At 45.3% G+C, this 19438-nt stretch overlaps 1 protein-coding gene across 1 annotated transcript; it reads right to left on the bottom strand.

Annotated features, from left to right (window-relative positions):
* Positions 1 to 241: 241 nt before the first annotated feature.
* Positions 242 to 15603, bottom strand: LOC121603327 (nuclear receptor subfamily 2 group E member 1-like). Its single transcript, XM_041931999.1, is given in 10 exon segments — positions 242 to 693; positions 696 to 768; positions 770 to 876; positions 1033 to 1255; positions 1367 to 1465; positions 1539 to 1972; positions 1975 to 2541; positions 10203 to 10364; positions 10433 to 10513; positions 15310 to 15603. Coding segments are annotated over 10 exon segments (1905 nt in total). The 5' UTR covers positions 15320 to 15603; the 3' UTR covers positions 242 to 544.
* Between the last annotated feature and the right edge of the window lie 3835 nt (positions 15604 to 19438).

Genomic DNA, 19438 nt, shown 5'->3' with positions numbered 1-19438 from the left:
CAATTCCTCTTCACGCGCAATATTGTTCCTAGATTTATTCTGCAAATTAAAAAATAACACAATTTCACGTACATCGGTATCGCGGTCAGATCATTTGTTTTTTCAATTGTGCTTGTGTGGTTTTGTCTACTTCTTGACGGCCATAAAAACATTCTGAGAACCTGATCGCACTGACTGATTTCTAGACGGGATGATGATGCGGTATAGTACAATTTTTTTGCTGCATTATTTTTACTTACTTGAGGACAAAAAGTTGTTGCCCAGCATGTAATCAGCAAAAAGAGGACACGTGAAATTGAGCGAAATAAAGTGAAGCTAGGGAGGAAGAAACAAAAGAACATCCCCAATCCTGGGCACAACTGTAACCGTGTGGAATAAAACTCAAACAGCCGGAAGCGTTGGAAAAATACTTTTACCCTCAGTAACATGCAAACTGCAGTAATTGGGACAACGATGAGAAGCGTTGTTGTGCGCGGTTAGGTTTTCTGCTTCTTTTTGGACAGGGAAAATAAAAAATAGCAAACCCGAAGTCTGTCGCTCCGATTTATGCCTTTGGCGTTAGGGCACCGTTCGGTGTAGGTGGTGTCCCTGCACCACCACCACCACCACCACCGCCACCCTCTAGATCGGTGTACTTTTCCATCTGGTACATGTCGATCAGGAGCCGGGAGATGGGCACGGTACCAATCGTTTCTTGAAGAACAGCGTCTCGATGGTGGTGGACCGGATGGTACGGAGCAGCGGCAGGAGTAGAAGAAGCCGCCCAAAACCGGGTCGGTTGGCGTGGGTAGCGAACGCGGACGTGCTCGGACAGGACGCACTGGGCCTGATCCTGTAGCATCTCGACCGGCTGGACGTCGCACAGTTCGGACGTTTCTGTACAGGAATGGGACGAAGGAAATTACGAGATAAACGTTATTACGAGCATGTGGTGGAAGGGTTCACTTCATGTTACATATTTAAAAATCAATTCAAAATTATCATGCCCTCTAATGAGCACTTTGATTTATCATTTTAGGGCCTTCTACTCACCGGGTGAAAACAGGATTACCGCCTTCATGCATCCCAGCTCGCTTAGGTCGGGCGAAATCTGGCGAAAGCGGCAGAGAATCTCCTGCATCGTCTTCATCTCGAGCTGAGTTGCTGCGTCTGGTGGCAACCGGTCCCGCACCTGGGGCGAATCGAGCAGTCCGCTCAGATCCCACGGTACACTCCACTGGGCAAAGTTGAGAAGGAACAGTTCTTTCCACGATTCCTGAACCGGTAACGCGAAATGAAAAAAAAGTAAAGCATATGATTATTTATTTGAAAGAAAATGATAATGCAGACATGAGCAAGAGATGAATGTCTGATGGTGTGTGCCTACCTGTAGCAGTAGGTGTTGGTCATTTTTGGAGAGTGTTTGAAACGGGATCAAGCACCTCACCCATCGGACGGACATGAACAGTAACCGGGCCGTAGTTTCCTTTGAGATGGCAAAAAAGCGCTTCTTAAAACACTGGCACAATAATTAACTAAATCACGTAAGACAAACCAACCTGCAAAATCTCCCAGGTAGGAAGCCTGATGATGGTTGGACCCTCGGGCGGCAGCGCAGTCAGCGCGATCGGATGGGGAACGAGTGGTGGCGGTGGTGGTGGTGGATGTGGCGTTACTGCTGCTGCCGTTGGTTGTGGATGCGCCAGTCCCGTGGGCGAAGCTGTCGCTGTTGAGGCGGCCTGTCCTGGTGGGTGTGATGGCGCGAGTGACGATGGCGGCGGTACACCTTGATGCGTGGGTGGCGGCAACGGCGGTGCGACCGAAATTCCACTCGAGGCGCTGCTAACGGGCGTGAACCCAGGGAACGCAATACTACTGTTGTGCATCTGGTACTGGATAAACTCCTGGCACTTGTCCGTGCTCATCAGGATGTCGAGCACACCGTTCTGCGACAGCGGGGACGGAAGGCTTAGGCTGGTGGCGTTGATCGGGTCGGGCTGAGCACGCTTGAGCTGCCGTCCACGGTCGAGTGAGGGCTGGTCAAACTTTCCGACGGCGAGTCCACGCTGATCGAGCTCTTCGAATCGGTCGGCGACGGAGGCATCGGTTCCAGCGACTTGTACATGTGCTGCACGTGCCCGGCCGCGGAAAACTCGAACCCACCGACAGACGTCATCATTTTGCCGTGCTCGATCTTAATCGGGGAGAGCAGGTTCGTGCCTCCCGACATTTGACCGGCACCACCACCGTTGCCACCATTGCTACCGTTCGGTGTACCGAGGCTAAATTCGAACTTGTTCTGTTCCAGCTTGACCGGCGGCAGTAACGAGGGACCGATATGGTGGCCGAGCGGTGCAAAGGAGAGCGGCTGGGGATGGTGCAGCAGCGCGTTCGAGCCGGCCATTGCGGAATGGTGCAGCCCGGGCGGGAAGTGGGACATTGCGTGTCCGTACGATGCACTGTTCACGAACGGGCCGGCCAGATGGGGATGGCCCGGGTGGCCCCCGTTCGCTTGCAGGTGCTGGAGTTTCGGTTTCCGCGGGCCACGCTCGTGTTGGACGGCTGTACAGTTCGGGGGAAAAGGAAGCGCAGCAAAGTTTAATTAGTCAGCGAGTAATAGAGAAACAGAGCTAGTTGCTTTGAGCTTTGATGAGCTGTACAATTGCATTACCATAAGAAGCATTAAAAACAGAAATGAAAGTTGGCAGGAGGTGTTGGTGAAACAAAAGGCACGGAAGAACTTTTTTGCGTTCTCTCCATTTGCCCTCGGGTGGTTTAATCCATTTTCACGCGCTCGAATGTTCTCGTTCGAGTGGAAGCAACTTGTTTTCTTCGCTTTCTTGTAATTTAGCGGGGCGATTGCATCGATTCTTCAAATGCACTTTTTCAATTGGATGGCCCGCAAGCGGTTTCGATTTTGTTCGTATCTCGTTTTCGCTGGTCGATTTGTTATATGTAACAACCGAGAAACAAGAAAAAGTTTAATTGGATTCTGTTGAAACAATAACTGCAGTAACACGGAAAATGATTAAACTTTCTGTGAATTGAATGCATTTGAGCGCATTATTCAACGGAATATAGATCTGTTAGTAATGTTTTCGCTAGGCCATAAGCTAGGCAATCTTTGGTGGTATGTTGCCTATGGCAAATAATAACGTTTACCTAAAAGCACCCTTTTGCTTACCTTTAGGCTGTTTATAGCAACACTCACATCGATTTATCGAGTGTGAAATGTTTATTTTATCTCCTTGCTTTTATGCGATGTAACGAAACGTCTTAACCAGTGTTTTATGCTCGGACAACTTATCGTGCACCGATATCCCCACAGGGGATTGTCTTATCACAATTAGGTCATGTGAAAAATACGATCGAATAAACAACGTTTTACACAAAACCGATCGGACACGGGTTTTGTGCTCGATTTGCTTCACTAGAACGCTTCACTGCACCTCGTCCCCGTACAATTATCTTACAGAAAAGTTTTGTTTGCGTTTAACACTTCATTTGCTTTCGGAAAAGGGAGAGAGAAAGAGAGAGAGAGTGGCAATTTTATTCGATTACTAGCACCGCAACAGGAAAACGGGCACCGGTGTGGTTAATTGCTACCCATGACGACGAGCTCAATAGCAATTGATTCGGATCATCAGCATCATCATCATCATCATGAGCGTCATGATAGGCACTTCGATGAGCAGCTCCCTCGATTAGGAACGGGAAAAGTGCAAAGCGGCTTAGGGATGCTGTGCTGTCCTACGTCCCAAAACACCTTCACAAGCCCCCGTCCAGTACACCTTCTCGTTACGGGGTGGTGCGTATTGAAACATTTTGACACATGACTTAACACATGACAGTGGGTGAAATGCCTTGGGAAAGCCGACAGCTGATCGAGAGGCAAAAGGGATAGGAGGTGAACCAAGAAAAAAAAAACCCACCGCGTTTCTGTAGGTCGTAAAGGAGGAAGAGGCTAGGGATACGAGGGGAAAGCATCTTACGTGGAGAAAGGGGAAAGCATCGTATTAGACGCGTTTGCAATGAAGTGGGCATAATCCTTTCTATCGGCGCTTTGGATCGAAATTTAATGTTTGCGAGCGATTTACTTTTCAACTCCGGGCAATGTCAAGTGTTCCGGATGGTGTGAATGGCGGTTTGGGTAAGATTTTCCCAGGTGGAGGGAGGGATTAAGCCGATGTATAAATAGAAGGACGCGATGTGTTTCATTTAAAAGAATACAGACACAGGAAAAAATGGACAAAGATCTAACAAAAATGTATCCATTCTTTAGAGAGGAACAGTTTCGAGTTCGGATCATTTCTTTAGTCCAAACAGATTCTGTCAGATTTAAAATCATGAGACAATAAAAAAGGAAGATCCCATCTTTTTACCCCGCTTAAGGCAATGAAAGGAAAGACACACAGAAGGGTCGTTATGTGGCCGACACTTACTTGCGCCTAACTTTTAACGCCGTAGGATCTTAAATCCTTTCCATGTAATGAGTGTTTTTTTGCTGGAGCAGCCGAAACCAAAAGTGTGGAGAAAATATCGAGCCGCGAGCATAATTTAAAGGGTTCAGTTTGCTGTGAGCCTGAAGAATTAAAAAGTTTTTTTTCTCGCTCCACACCCCTCCAACTTTCCTCACTAATTCCCTGTATCACCGAAGGAAAACCGAGAATCAAACGGTTTCCTGGTTTCTTGATGTTGCGACACTTAAGACTTTTATGCAAAACTTGTACCCTTTCTTTCTGCCTGTGCGGTGACGATCCACTTGTGCGTGATACTCTTAAGAAGAAGAAGGACCAAGACCTCAAACTCAAATATTGAACCCGGCACCGGGCGAAGAAACCTTGATGTTGCAAAGGAGTTGGAGTTGTGGTGTGGTGCAATTTAAGATGGAAATTTAGAACCCCCGTACCGTGGTGTGTCCCTTCGTTTGCTTGGTTAGCTACTACACATGAGGGACTTTCTTATCCCGTTAGTGGCTAAGTGAAGAGTGAAGGTATGTGTGTGTGTGTGTGTGTGTGTGTGTACGGTAAGACAATATCCTTGGTAAGCTGTAGCAGCGACCGGCACAGATGCGGGACACTGGTTCGTAATGGGAAATCTTGCTCAACTTTTAGACTCAGAATGCTCAATTGGAGGGATTCAAAGGTGGAACAGCAGGAAGAATCATTCAAATGATGGCGGTATTGAGGCTGACGATGTGATTTATTCGCAATTTTGTTAAGCTAACAGGCATGCTGGTATGGTAATTGTGCTAAGAGGGACCAGCATTTGCTGAGCGAGAGAAAGGGATCCGTGAAAGCTAAAATGACAGAGGAATGGATTTTGTGGAGAGGACGGAATGTTTATGGTCTTCCTTTTCTATATTCATATCAAAGGATATAAATTCCTTTATTAGATGGTTTGACGTTGCTTCTAATATTCACTGTGAGCTATCTTTTGCTAGAAGTAATGTAATTGGTTAAAATTACTATGTAGTTCACAACAAATGGTACTAATTATGCCCCCTATGACACACGTTCCTTGCATACATTTAGGCGCTTTGCTCTCTTGTAAAATACATAAATTATACTCTCACATAAACCATTGGCGAAAGAGATATGAATTTTTGTGATTTATTTTTTCGCTTTTTAAAAGTTTACTCATAACAATTTTTTCGTTAGTTCAATAGCAGTCAGCAAAAATTGCATTGAATACGCCTACATGTAGGCAATTTGCAAGGCAACATTGGTTTACTGATTGGCCATTTGGTATGATTAGTCTTGTTAATGTCATTTAGCCATTATATGCCATGAAAATCATTGAAAGAACCATTTTCGACCGAGCTAATGATTCTATCTCGAATCTTTTTAGCTTAAAAGCGGCAACAGATATTAGATTTCAATTTGCTGCCTATCAATAGTTGTACAGTACCAGTAGAATAATGTTTTATCCCTCTACAAATAATATTTCAATGCGAGTGCCTCTATTTCAATGTTCTAAACGCGGGGCAAATATAATAATCCAAAACAAAGCGTACGGACATCATCACCCCCCTGCATGCATGATTGGCTGATCGATCGGGCAACGACAAATAAGTGCCGAAAGATCATCAAATCGTTTAACGGGTAAATATTGAACGCGCCTCACAATCTACCTACTCTTCCCCGCTTAAGCCACGCCAGGAAACACGGTGCAATAGTTTGCGAGCACAGTGCATTGGTGCAGATTTTCCTAATCTGCCGCCGCTTGTGTGCACACGCTTGTACAAGTGATCCGGGAATTGGGAATGAAGGAGAGAGGAAAAACACACCGACACACACACAACCCGTAAATGTCTGACAAAATCGGCATCATTGAAACATTGCAACATTTCGCATGCGTGTTTGTGTCTGTGTGTTTCTGGGTGGCAAACATACAAACATTCGTATGGGTTGTTTGAAGCGATGAAACCGACCTTACGGATATGTGTCGTTGTTTTCCACCCGAATACCTCCAGCGGCAGCAGCGATGAAAGGGGCAGCGATGTGGAAAAGCCGACCACGGACTTAACACCCGACAGGGTGCGCGAATTAAGATGAAAAACAAGAGAGGAAATTGGCGGTGGCGGTGGTGTTGAATATCTCGCATCATCAAAAAGATTCATGACCCGCCCGCGACGGCACGCAAAAACCCAACACTCTGGCCGTTGCTGCCGTTGCCGCCTGGTATTACTAACCCCGCGGTGGAATGGCTTCTAATGAGATGAAGGGATGGGTTAAGGGTAGGTGTGTGCTGGGTCGAAAACCCGGGTATCGGTAAAGTATCGCTGGGAATCGGCACACTTGGTGTGGTGCTTGCCGCGCTCAACTGAAAACGCGATACCCTTTTTGTGTGTGGTGTGTGTGTGTGTTGTGTGTGTGGGTGGTGTCTGGCGTGTTTGGCGAGGACATAAATATTTACTTGGTACATGCATGCTCTCACACGCTCTGGCCAAACCGTTTCTAACATACACACATATGCTGCCCTGTTTCGCCTTCGTGACCGAGCAAAATTCACCCCACTTCACCGAGAGTGCTGCGAGTGAGGGGCATGAGATGGAGTTGTTGTGGCTCACATCACCCACACCATATCTCTCCATCCCTCCAGCAAAGCACTCGGGTGGCTTAACAGCGAAATTAGCTAATTTATAATTAATTTGGTGCGCGATCAAAATAAAACCCACTTTTGTACCCTCGCTTCGAGGGTGTTAATGCTTTTCCCTCCGTGTGTATGTGAGGATGCATTTCCGGGTTCATCCCGGTCACCTAGCGCAACGAATTGCCCTCTCTATCGCTGCCCTTCCTCTCCACCGCGCACAGGTACAGGAGGATCAATCTCTCATCCCGATGAGCACATATCCCTGGCGTGCGTCATATGGGCTATGTAGGGGCATCGTTTCACCCCTTAAAATTTTATGTTTCGGCTTTTCATTTCCCTTCATTTTCCGGGGGACTTTTTTTCTTTTTCTCTCCGCTTTTGGTTTCGGTCTGTGGCAGAGGGGCATTAAAACTTCATAAACAGTCAGCCAGGTTCCCACGGCTTTGGGAAAACCTCGATACGCAGCAGCAGCAGCAGCAGCAGCAGCTTCCATCACTCTATCTCTCGAACATGGGGAAACGAATGCAGCGGACCCTGGACCAACTGAGAATTTCTAATTCTCCTACTGGGAAATCGCGTGGGTGTTGGATCAACTGGCGGGGCGAAAAAAAAAAAAAAACCGGGAGCAAAGTGTAACACGGCAAAGGTACAACATTAGCCATCGAGGTCAACACAGGATTCGCTACGCCTCGCGAACTACTTTCGGTTCGTTAGACGGCAACGGGCGATTCGTCACGATGCTTCATCGATTGACCGATGGGTCGATTTGCTCGATGGGGCGACCCTCTTTTGGTCAATCTTGTCCCGGTGTGGGATCCAGCAAAACTCGAAGCAGCTGTCGTAGAAGGCTGTGCTTGGGTGTATGATAGAGATAGGTGGATTAGCTGGACAATGGTCATCAACAAGTTGAATTGTGAACATTTGGAGCAGTCTGAACTGGATTACAATGTGAAGCGTTTAAGCGTACGTGTGAAGGTGTGTATTGTAGGGAAAGAAAAGCGTTCTCTTTTATTCCCCTAAATAGAACGATAAAGAGAAGACAATTGCAGTGTAATGGTCATACGCTAGGGTAGTGAATTGTAGCGTTTGAAGAGTTTTTAGTGGGAAAGCAAAATTAAGAAAATAGTTGACAAGATTAATTTTCATACAAAAACGGCATCACAGAATTTGCTTCGTTAACGCACAAGCTCACCGAAAAATATCATGATATTGCAACTAAGCCTTGAAGAGGTTCCGAAACAAGTATTCGACGATGTAAAATTACTAAATAGAGCATGTTAGTGCAGACATGTAATGTAAATTATATACCAAAGGCACTATATTGCCAAGATTGTCTCCGAACGCAGGAAAAATCTTGTACTCAGAGGTTGGACAATGGAGAATAATGCGGTAGACAATTAGATACGCGTTATAACATACTCAATTAACATTTTCGAGCATGAAAATGTGGCAATTCGAGCAAAGTCCCTTAAACTGGAGCCTTAAACTTCCATTAAGCTGCACCACTTGAGGGAATTTAGAAAAAAGACCCATAAAATTTTGCCGACAAATAACGTTTCTTATCGATATAATGATCTGGCCATTTTATACTTAAAAACACCGATTTTTCACAAAACAACGTTTCACAAAGTTTGTGTGCTTTCTTCATTGATAACCAAAGCTATCAATGTAAAATGAGCTGGACGTTATCGTGTATCGGTAGAAGAAGGTCTTATTTACGGATAAAAATCAAAATCTTGGCGCTTTCAACACAGTTGATCACACACAAATCCAAAATTTCAGGCGTATCGAGTACTAACCGAGCAGATATGGTAAAACAATTTCGAGCAAACGTCACTTGGGTAATGGCTTCGAAACCTAGCCAGAAAATTGATTACAAATTCGCCTAGAAGTATGCACTACAATTGCTAATACGCCTAAAACCATGAAAGCCGCTTCGCAAGATGTCTATTTGATATTTCAAGGGATGAATTTTTACCCCAATATACGACAATCAGTTAAAAAAAACCTTTTATATTTCTGGAAAATATGTTCTATATTCTCTTATTATACGTAAGTACGTTAACCATAATCGTAAAAAAACCATCTGCACATACCTTTTGATCGCAATGAATTTCGATTCGATTCGCTCAATCACTAGCAATCCCCCATTGCAGCGAAATAGAAAGGAGAGAGAAAAAGGCTCCCCCTCTTCATGCCCAACTTATACCCCTAAGCTCCCCATCATGCGACACGAAATATGGCTTCCAGGATGACAAAATGTGCCAACATTATCGCTTATCGACCACCACACCCCGCCCCGCCTAACCGCTAAAAGGCGACATTACTGCAAAATATCGCTTTGCAGTCGTAGGGGGTAGGCGGGATTACAGGGATTCCGTTTTTGGTTTTCCATCAAATGCCCGCACTTAGCGTTCGCCTTTGTATTTCCCAACCCCGCGCTCGCGATGGTGAACAAATTGGCGACAAGCTTCTTAGCGCCTAGCCCGGATCGTGCCCCGGGACTGTTTCTTGGGACGGAGTGAGAACAAAAAAAATGGTACGAAACTCAGCACCGTGAAGTAAACCGTCGCGGCGCTACACAGAACCATCACGGTCACGGAGACGTCACGGATGGGCTGCTGGCACGGCGGTGGGCTGGGAAAATGTAATGGAACGCTTCATTTGCTGTGTTTGCCAAGGCGGCAGCGGATGGTGCGGATGAAAAAAGCGAGGCGTAAAATGATGGAAAATGCCGATTATGCCCCCGTACGGTGCTGCCTGGTTCCGGGTGGATTCTGGTCGCTTGGAAATCTGACAGCTGTGTTTACACGCTAGGCCAGCGTTCGTTTGAACGGCGTTCCTGAGTCAGCCTCCTGAAGTGACACTCCGTCTCCGTGCGTGTGTGTTTGTTTGTGTGATCAGTGGGGAGGAAAATTGTCGTCGTCACCCACCCCAAAAACCGCAACCGTTCGGAATTGATTAGCATTCCATCACAGCGTAATCACTGCTAAACGCGAACCGATGCGTAAATGCAAACGATACGCAAACAACGTCGTCACCTCACTGGGCGTACGCTCAGCGGGAAGCTCGCAAAACCTTCACGGAGGGTAACACTTCTTGGCAAGCGTGTCGTGCCGTGTACTTACCGTCCTTGTTCATGGCCGATTGGAAGCACTTGGAAAGCCGGCAGGCACGGCACTGGTTACGGTGGGTCTTATCTACTGGACAGCGGCCCTTCAGCTCACCGGCCGCCTTGCACGTGTACACCCGATTCCGGTGGATGCTGCGCTTGAAGAACCCTGAGCAACCTGCCCGCGAGGGGAAAAGAGGGGTTGTAAAAAGATGGCTACATTGACCGCACCGCTAAAGACCTTACCATCGCAACTGTAGATGCCGTAGTGTTTGCCCGAGCTGCGGTCGCCGCACACTTTGCACGGTATGTCTAGCAATCTGTCACCTCAATAGATCAGGTGCGAAAGATGTAACAAACGAGAAGAATAACGATTAGATATGAGAAGATGATGAAAGATAACGCTACAAATGAAACTAGATACTTATAAGGTTATTATTGCATGTAAATGTAAATTACATACTTTTAAGTGTTTGGATTCGCATGTTGCATACTTTAAGGCGCGTTTATAACAATTTAAGGGGAGAACGATGGCATTTTGATGCTCTGTACTACACTAAGGCATCAACAAAAACATAATTGAGATGTTCTTCAACCGGAAAACGGATCACGCCGGCAAATGCCCGAGCCTTCCATTCCTTACGTTCCTGTCGACCAAATCACTGACTAATGAGCTTTCATTGGCTGGTTCGTTTTTGTTGCTTCTAAAACGGACGAGCCTCAATTTTCACTTCTCACCTCCGCATCGGACCTTTTTCTTGTTGGTTAAACAAAATCAGGGTGAAAAAAAGGAACCTATTTCCATTTCAAGGCTCAGATTGGTAAAGGGGTGCGAAGTGTTAGCAAAAACATAAAGCAATTATTTAGTCAGCCAACCCTTTTTTTTTTGTTCGGGGCAACATCGGGCCGACTGCCTCTTAAGAGGATTCAGGACAGTCAACACGCGTAGACAATTTGACCGTTTGGTGTGTATCTGTGTGTGTGTGTGCGTAGCGAAGGGACACAAAACGTGCCTCAATGAGATGGAAATCATGGCTTGCGAAAACACTCATTTACGGCCATGGGTATGGCCGCGTAAGCCAGCGCGGCATTTTCTAGGCGTAATGCCATTGTTTTTACAATGTCTCATGCTCATTTGCCTGCTCTTTTTCGCCGTTTGTGTCGTGTGATCCTTCAGTTGCTTGTACCGCTCATGGTATGCTCTGTCTTTGCATTTACTTTTCGTATTTTGATTTGACGTGTGGCAACACTTCTCACGCTTCAGCTCTAGGGCAGAACATCATTTGGATGATGATGGGTGTTTTTTTACAAAAGAAAAAAGGGACCGATGAAGCCTTTACACTTTAAAATGGATCAATCTTTAAAAAAAAATAAAAAAATCTAAATTCTTTAAAATGGGTTCAAGTCCCGAATAGACCGTGCCCCTATACGTAGGACTGACTATCCTGCTATGGTAACAATAAGTGACTGAAAGCCAAGCTCACTTCACTAGTGGGTACGGGCAGGCCTTGACCGACAGCGGTTGTTGTGCCAAAAAAGAAGAAGGTTCTTAAATTTTAGTAATATTAGACAAGTGACCGACTGCGCTGTAATTCAGTGTTTAAAAAGCAGCGTTTTGTCATCAAAATTGCATACCTTTCGGCGCATAATACTATAAACTATAAGCTGCTCTTATTCCGCTCTTATTGCACCCAGTTTTATCGCTGTCTGTGATTTCACTTAAGTATGGCACAGTTCTAAATGGAAAATATACACTAGTCTGTAAAATAAAAATATACTTTCTCTTGGTTGTTACCGGAAACAACGCCCATGAAAGCTACCACCAGTGAGATTTACATTTGAATCAGAGCGTTTCATTCAGAAAGCCATATAACTCACGGCACCAATCATACCACCTTCAACCATGCACTCCGTGTGCGCCCGTGGGCCAACTTTTCGGCTCCGACAAAAGGAAAATGTTTGCATACCGTCGATGCACACTACGCGCTACAATCGGGAAAGGACCAGAGCCACCCAACTGTCCTGGCACGAATCATATCGATCTGACATCCAAATCAAACCAAACGGCCACTTCTCTGCCCGCCTGGAACGGACCGGAGGACACATTAGCCGACAAGCGAACATGGCGTCACACCACAACGGTCATACAAACACACACACGCGCGCACACACGCGCACACACGCACACACATCCACACCCGCACTACTATGCACATGCTCGATCAATCCGTTCAAACAAAGGAGCGTACAGAGGTCGCATTGGGCACAATAAATCAATTGGCATCCTTGCTGCAACCGCTCGAACGGGGAGAAGCTGTGCAACCTTGCGTAACTTTCTGATATTGGATGTGATACGCTGGGGCATACCTTTTGACAAAATGGCGTCTGGTTAGTAGTGGACGCCTCCATGCCTATCCCCTGTGTATGTGTGAATGCTTGCAGTGGAAAGGCTGGCAGCCAAGGCGCACCGGTGCGGACGAGGGTGGTCATAGGTAAACATTCAATAAACAAACGTTCGCCTCGGTTGGCTGGCATCGATTCCACATCCCGAGCGTACTACGGCGTACAACGTGCTTTGAGGTTATGGTGTTCCAATGGCTGCTAGAGGGATTGGAGGACTCGTTGGACGCGGGCAGCAGAACCAACATTGAAAAATTAATCAAAATTTTAATTCATGTTTTTCTAACGCCTTCCGGTCGGCTGGTTGTCGGCTTGCATCACTCGAATCGATTATCGAGATGGCTTTCACACTCGGTCTCGCTACTACGGGAAAAAGGGGTGGAAAACCCCCGCGCTCATGACGAAACCTTTCCCGGTAGAGTACACTGACTCTTCGGCTCTTCAGTTCCGTTCGAAATTTAGGCAAAGGAAGAGTGAAGGGGAAGAAAAGGCTATTTGCGTTTCTAATCCCCCTCACTCCGGAGACACTAACCGGAGCGTGCCTTACGGCCTTTTGAGTGAGTGGGCCCCAAAAACCATGGAACTGTTGGCGTTTGTCTTTGGTTTTGGTTAGCCGGGGCGGAAGTTGACCTCGTCCTCGTAAAGAAAAGGAAGTAGGTGTGTCTAATGGCAATGGGTTGAAAGTTTTTCATATTTTAGAAAAATAAAACCAGAAGCCTTTCCAAAAATCATGGTACTTTGGCCCTTGAGCTTGACGTACAAGCAGGTACGGAGCACTTTTGGTTGTTCCTTGCCTTTTTTTTATATATTCACACCGTATTCCTGCCACAACTTCCACACGGGCAGGGGGTTGAGAGAGCACACGATTGTTTTGTTTTAATTTTAAATATTTGTGAAAGGAAAACACTCGTTACGCAGGGATTTGTGGCGAGTGGAAAGGCGTCGGGGCCTAGAGAGTCTCCCGGCTCTCGAACGTACCGGACGCCGATAGAAAAACATTCGAGCGATGGTGCGGCAAACTGGTTTACGGTGCAATTCTGAGGAGGGAGTTTGGGGTGTGTTTGTTGTGAAGTTTGAAGCATTGTAGTAAGTTGAAGGGTGTGCCTGTGAGCGTGTAGGCCGAAAGTGGGCAGGAAAATGTGTAATGTGACTATAACGTATGTTTCTTTTAATCGGTGTCATTGTGCCGGTAAATTGTTACGCATTGTTGCAAATGGTGGGATTTTCTTGTGCATCAAAAAGGGATTTTAATGTTGTTAAAATTCAATTGATATGAGGATTAAGAGAATATAGATTCTTTGAACTTGAAAGCAAGATTGAATTTAGTAAATATTCAAATATTTTAAATGATAAACTAGTAAAAATTATTCTAAGAACTGTTGCAAAAGAAAGCGAAGGCTTTTGATTCTAAAATTACTGTTTTATTCTTATTTATTGCAAATTTGAAATATTGTGTTTTCATAAGGAAAAACATGTACTCTCTTTCATAAGGAAAAACATGTAACACGCGGAGCTTTTTGAAAAAATCCCAAGGTTTAATTTCTACAGCGCTACAACCGAGCGCTCCATAGCTGGATGCAAAACTCCATAGCTGTTTTGCACATTTCTCCTAAGTGTTTGACTGTTTCCCCTATATGCCTGCAAACCTCCATAGCAACGTTGCAAATATCCCCTTACCATTTCAAACATTCCACCGGGTGGATCAAGTAGTCCATTATATGATTAGAAACCCTGTATCTAATCTTGAATTGAAAGAAAATAATTAAAAAACATACACCGGACAAAAAAAATCTCAGTATGTCAGCCTGTTTAGTAGCTACTTAATGTAATGAGAAAATGATGTTAGTAGAGCCTAATTTGGAATAAATTCCTGAATTATTTGACGCACCTTAACAAATTTGGCCACTTTCTGTGTATCGTATTATTCAAACAAAACATGTTTGTAATAACTCACTCATTCAAGCTATTACATGACCAGCTACGATGAAATGCAGCATAACCCATCAACCAAATGTGACCCATCTCTTTCCTGATCTTATTGGCCATCACAAAATGCACTGATTTTTGCAAAATTTGATTTTTTGGACATTAAACCACTGCTTTCGTTAGATTACCGTCAAGGATGGCTGCTTACATGGCAGTTTGTCACTCAATTAGTGTCAGAAAAATGGCCTAACTCTGATCAAATTAAGGAACGAGGCCTCCCACACATTTTGTAACCTTCAAAAATGGGTAGGATAGGTTATGCATAAGTCAAAGATACGGCTTTCGCCATCATGCTCCAATCATTTAACTCTCCCGCCTTTAGTGCCTCTCTGACCGCTTGAAGTGCAATTGAAACAACATAAATGCATTAATTTAGAAGGAATTCAATAAATTTAATTCACGTCTACGTAGTGTTTGTACAGCGTAAATAATTAAAAAGCTAGATGGACGAATACTTTTTGCGCGCCCCTTAACGACTTTTTTTAGTTTTTTTGTATTTTGGTTGCTATTGCACTATTTAAATGTTTATTTTTTAGCAAAACGTGTGTATTGATGGTCCCTTTATCAAACCTCATCATTACTTTTATCGCCCCATACGTATTGCGGCCATAATTCGCCCTTTTCTGTAAAATATTCAGCTAGACGAATACTTTTTGGACTGACTGCATATTAATCAAAAATAAATATGTAGCAAAATGTATGATATACTACGGACTCACTTCGGGCATAATCCGTACCTGTTCCCATTCTGCGCGGTTGCCAAATGAGTTTGAAATCCACCGTGAGCCTGTTTGCCCCAAAGGCTTCAACAAGGCAGCTAAATTTTAAGCACGGCAGTTCTTTTCCGTCGCGAAAACACACAAAACAATACACACTGGAACAGCACTTCACTCACTCGCACAACACTCGCGGTAGCTAAAGCTGACTTTTTCAGCTGTACAAATATATCCTTTTCCGTCGCAAGTTTTGTCACTTTGGCGCTAACACGTTCGTCACCTCAACTGAAGGTTCTTGTTTGACTTTTGTATTCTATTTTTGGAAGCAAATCGAAATTGAAAAAAAAAACCAGAACAGACACGCACACTCACTCCAGACGCCTGAAAGGGATGTACCCAAAATTGGTAATCACATCTCGCTGCAGCTCGTAGGTATAACGGCACCTTGTGACATCATTTCTTTCGGCGAACTGAACTCCACTAGACACTACCGCGGTTTGTTTTCAACTAGTCTCACCTCATTCGCAGCACTCGAGTAGGCACCACACGATTTGCCACTTTAATTATTGCTGACTGTCGTGGTACAGCACGGTACGCACCAAACGGTTGCTCGTTGTTTGTGCACTCGACGTCAAAGCCTTCCTAGATCTGGTTCTTGTCACACGTACACACGAACACTCATCGTACACTGTGACCGTTGGCTTCTGCTGCTGCTGCTGCTGCTGCTGCTGCTACAGTACATTTGAGGCAAAAGATCATGCACTGCTCCGGTCATCCATTGTCCTGACAGTTCTGTCTCACTCGGTCCCGTCGCTTTCGAAACTCAGTTGCCGTTTTTTTTGCTTCTTTTGTTGTCGTTGTTTGACTCGATGACACTGACACACCACCGTGTCACACCGGCACTGCCTGCGATGGAAGCTGCTTAACGACTGATAGCAACATTGACTTCAGCCTAGTGCACGTTGGCTCTGCCCAGCCTTTACCCAGAGGAGGCAGTTGGAACCAGATGATGTCTGCCCGCACTTGCCGGCCTTCCCCCTGCTCATCGCTTTTGCCGAAGCTAACCACGGATTCGTCGGTGCCTTTCGTCGTTAGCTTCATGTCCTTCCGGCCCACACGTACACTCAGACACAGTCATCCCCTAACTTCGTTTGCGTAGTGAGGGTAGTACTCGGTGTTGTGTACCACAGCAAGGGGCGCAAGAGCGAGAACACCGACCGACCTAACCGGCCGTCGCTCGTGAAGCAGCCTTATGTTCGTCATGCTCTCATGATCCCTGGACCAAAAACGCTGCAGTCACATCCCAACACATCCCGTATGTCAGAGTTTCGGTGGCGCTTCGGTTCGGTGGAAGGAACCGCGTTCTCATGCCGCGTTGGAAGGGGTTGGGTGGGTGGTTCGCGCTGTCAGGCGCGTAAAATCCGACCTGACCGACTGCTGTGTGGCAACCGCAATTGAGTTGGGTGCCATCTTTGCCGCTTCTTCTTGCTTGGGCCTTATTTCCAAGCCACGCCAAGTGTTCAGTGTTACACAATTACGCTCCATCGCTCGCTGCCTAAATCTACTCGTCCACTGTAGCGCGATGCAACTTTGCAACGCACACCCGTTGAGGGCTGACAGGATGGGACGCGCTATTTACCGAGCAATGGACGCCATATCCTTGCCGTCGGGGGCGTGGCCTATCTGATGATATTCATTGCTTGCAACCCAACACGCGCGCAAACACATACACACACTCACACACTGCTATAGCGAGGGGCGTGGAGTTTGCGTACGAATCTATCGTTTCGTCGTCGCTCCGGCATTACGCTACACATACACGCACACCATCAAGCGACTCTCATTCATTCATTCATGCAGCAGCCGTCTTTCGTCCTTGCGTCCCCCTTTGTGTACATTCATTCATAGGGGGCTTCTGGTAAAGGTTGTGGGGCGATGAGCAGGATGCCCGACTGCTCGCGATGGTACCGCCGCGCGTTTACGCACGGTTTAATCGGGTTCGACATACTACACCACTAACGGTGCCGTAGTGGTTCCGCCGGAAAGTCATTGGGCGGCGAGAAGCGTGCGAGATTGTTTCACGCAAAGCCACATGCTGCGAGTTTGCTGACCGGAATTGTGTTGCGAATGCTGACTTTCTTTTTTTCGATCGCTCCTCTCTCTCTCGTTCGCTCTCGCTCTCTTTGCATGCTGGCCGGTGTTGATGTGGTTGATAGTATTGACTTTTGTAAAATCAGCCTACTTGATATGAAGCTGATATGATGCCGATCTTGCGATCTTTGGCCAGCAAAGCAAGTGGTTTTTGGGTACTGTTGATTCGAATGTGTTTTGTTTAACTTTCATAGTTGACTGTATCAAAAAAAAAACAAAAATTAGAAATGGAGCGGTTCATCTGTTGTCATACGCTGTTCATTCCGGTTCTAGTTAATTTAAAGCGAATCCTTGTGAAATTTTCACTGCTTTAGAAAACTCTAAATCCGTCAAAAAGGTTAACATTTACCGAATTATTTGAACCTTTTTTCTTCTTTCTTGGCTAAATATTAAGTCCTAAAAGTATGTAGCTCATAAAGAGTTGAATAAAAAGTTTTCACAAATTGCCTAGCTCCTATATCTGTACAGCTAGCACTTAGTTTTCAATAGATCATTACTAGAAATCAGTAATCATTGGAGTTGTGACTTCAAACTACTAGAAATGCATGCTTTATCGGGTCTTTCACAATTTCGACAGCTTTCGAATTAAGAATACTATACTGATTCCTTCTCAATCAACAGTAACTGTCTATGCTAGTAGAATCTGTTAATAGAGTGTCTTTTTATGTTTAGGCTCTTACACTTGATGACTCAGTGTGAGCACTAGATGATTACAGTTCTTCTGTGTATTGATCATGCTACTCTGGTTACCATTCTTAAATGATGATGATGATCTATCAACATGGATTAACATTGAGAAGCATCTTAATGTACGCATAATCAAATGCATAATTGTTAACCTCATGGAGTTATGTGCCGAGTGGGATAGCATGATTTTAAGATAAATGTTTTGATGTTTAATATAAATGATTTAAACGTTATTTAAACTATTTAAATATACAACCATATAAATATAACAATATTCTGTTGAGAATCTGTCGTATATACATGCACTATACTCCAATACATTACTATAGTGCTGGTTGTTGTTGAATCCTAATAGCTACATGTTTCCATTTTATGAAGCCTTGGACAAACACAAATCAAATGCACCGTCGTTTATGAATAATGTGAAAACACTCCATTAAAATTCGATCCATTAAAGGTAAAGAGGCAAGAGGAGAGAGAGTGAGCCAAAAAAAAAGAGGTAACACAATTCCCGTCCACACACACACACACACACCTGATTGCCAGTGGGTGCAAAATCATGGTTTGCCGGATTGCGCGCGGTGTTTGTACGGGTCGGACCGGTACGCAAGGACGCGCTCGCACGAAACACATTGGCCTTTCCAGCAATTTCACACCGCCTTCACCATTAACGGCAGTGCCCCGAGCGCGCCGGCACTTATTTAGGAAGGAATAAATCATAAGAGCAGTGGCAGTAGCAGCAGCAGCAGCCGCCGCAATATCACCGCCGGAAACTGCGTTTATGTCATTGTGAACCAACGTGGAGAAAAAAAAAATGTGGCAAAAAAAATACGAACAAGGATCTCACAAGCCGTGAATCCGAATTCGTGACAGTGCACTAATTGAGAGCAACCCTGCGGCACTGGTTGTGGTGATGGTTGTCATTTTTTATGCGCTGCTGCTTCTTCCAGATCCCGTTTACTATCTTATTAAATGTATTTTACATTTTATTTCCGACCCAAAGGAAAGCACTTTTCGTCCCCCATTTCCTGCGGACGGACGGACGGTATGCACTTTCTGGTGACAAAATTGACGGTAATAAGAGAGCAGCCGCCGTCACCCGTCACATTAAGTGGATGTGACAATATTTTGTCCTCTGCCACCGGTTTTCCATTCCCTTCCCAAACAGCTTCTTCAGTTGCTTCGGTTGGAGGAAGTAAAAGACGAAAAAGGAAACATGATTGATTGATATTGATTTGCACAAGTGGCGGAGCTCGGCATACTGAACAATTGATTGCGGGCCGATGAATTATTGCCATCCGGTAGCATCCGA

This window comes from Anopheles merus, unplaced genomic scaffold, assembly GCF_017562075.2.
Source record: "Anopheles merus strain MAF unplaced genomic scaffold, AmerM5.1 LNR4001071, whole genome shotgun sequence".
NCBI classification, from domain to species: Eukaryota; Metazoa; Arthropoda; class Insecta; order Diptera; family Culicidae; genus Anopheles; species Anopheles merus.
This window is presented reverse-complemented; position numbering and strand designations above follow the sequence as displayed.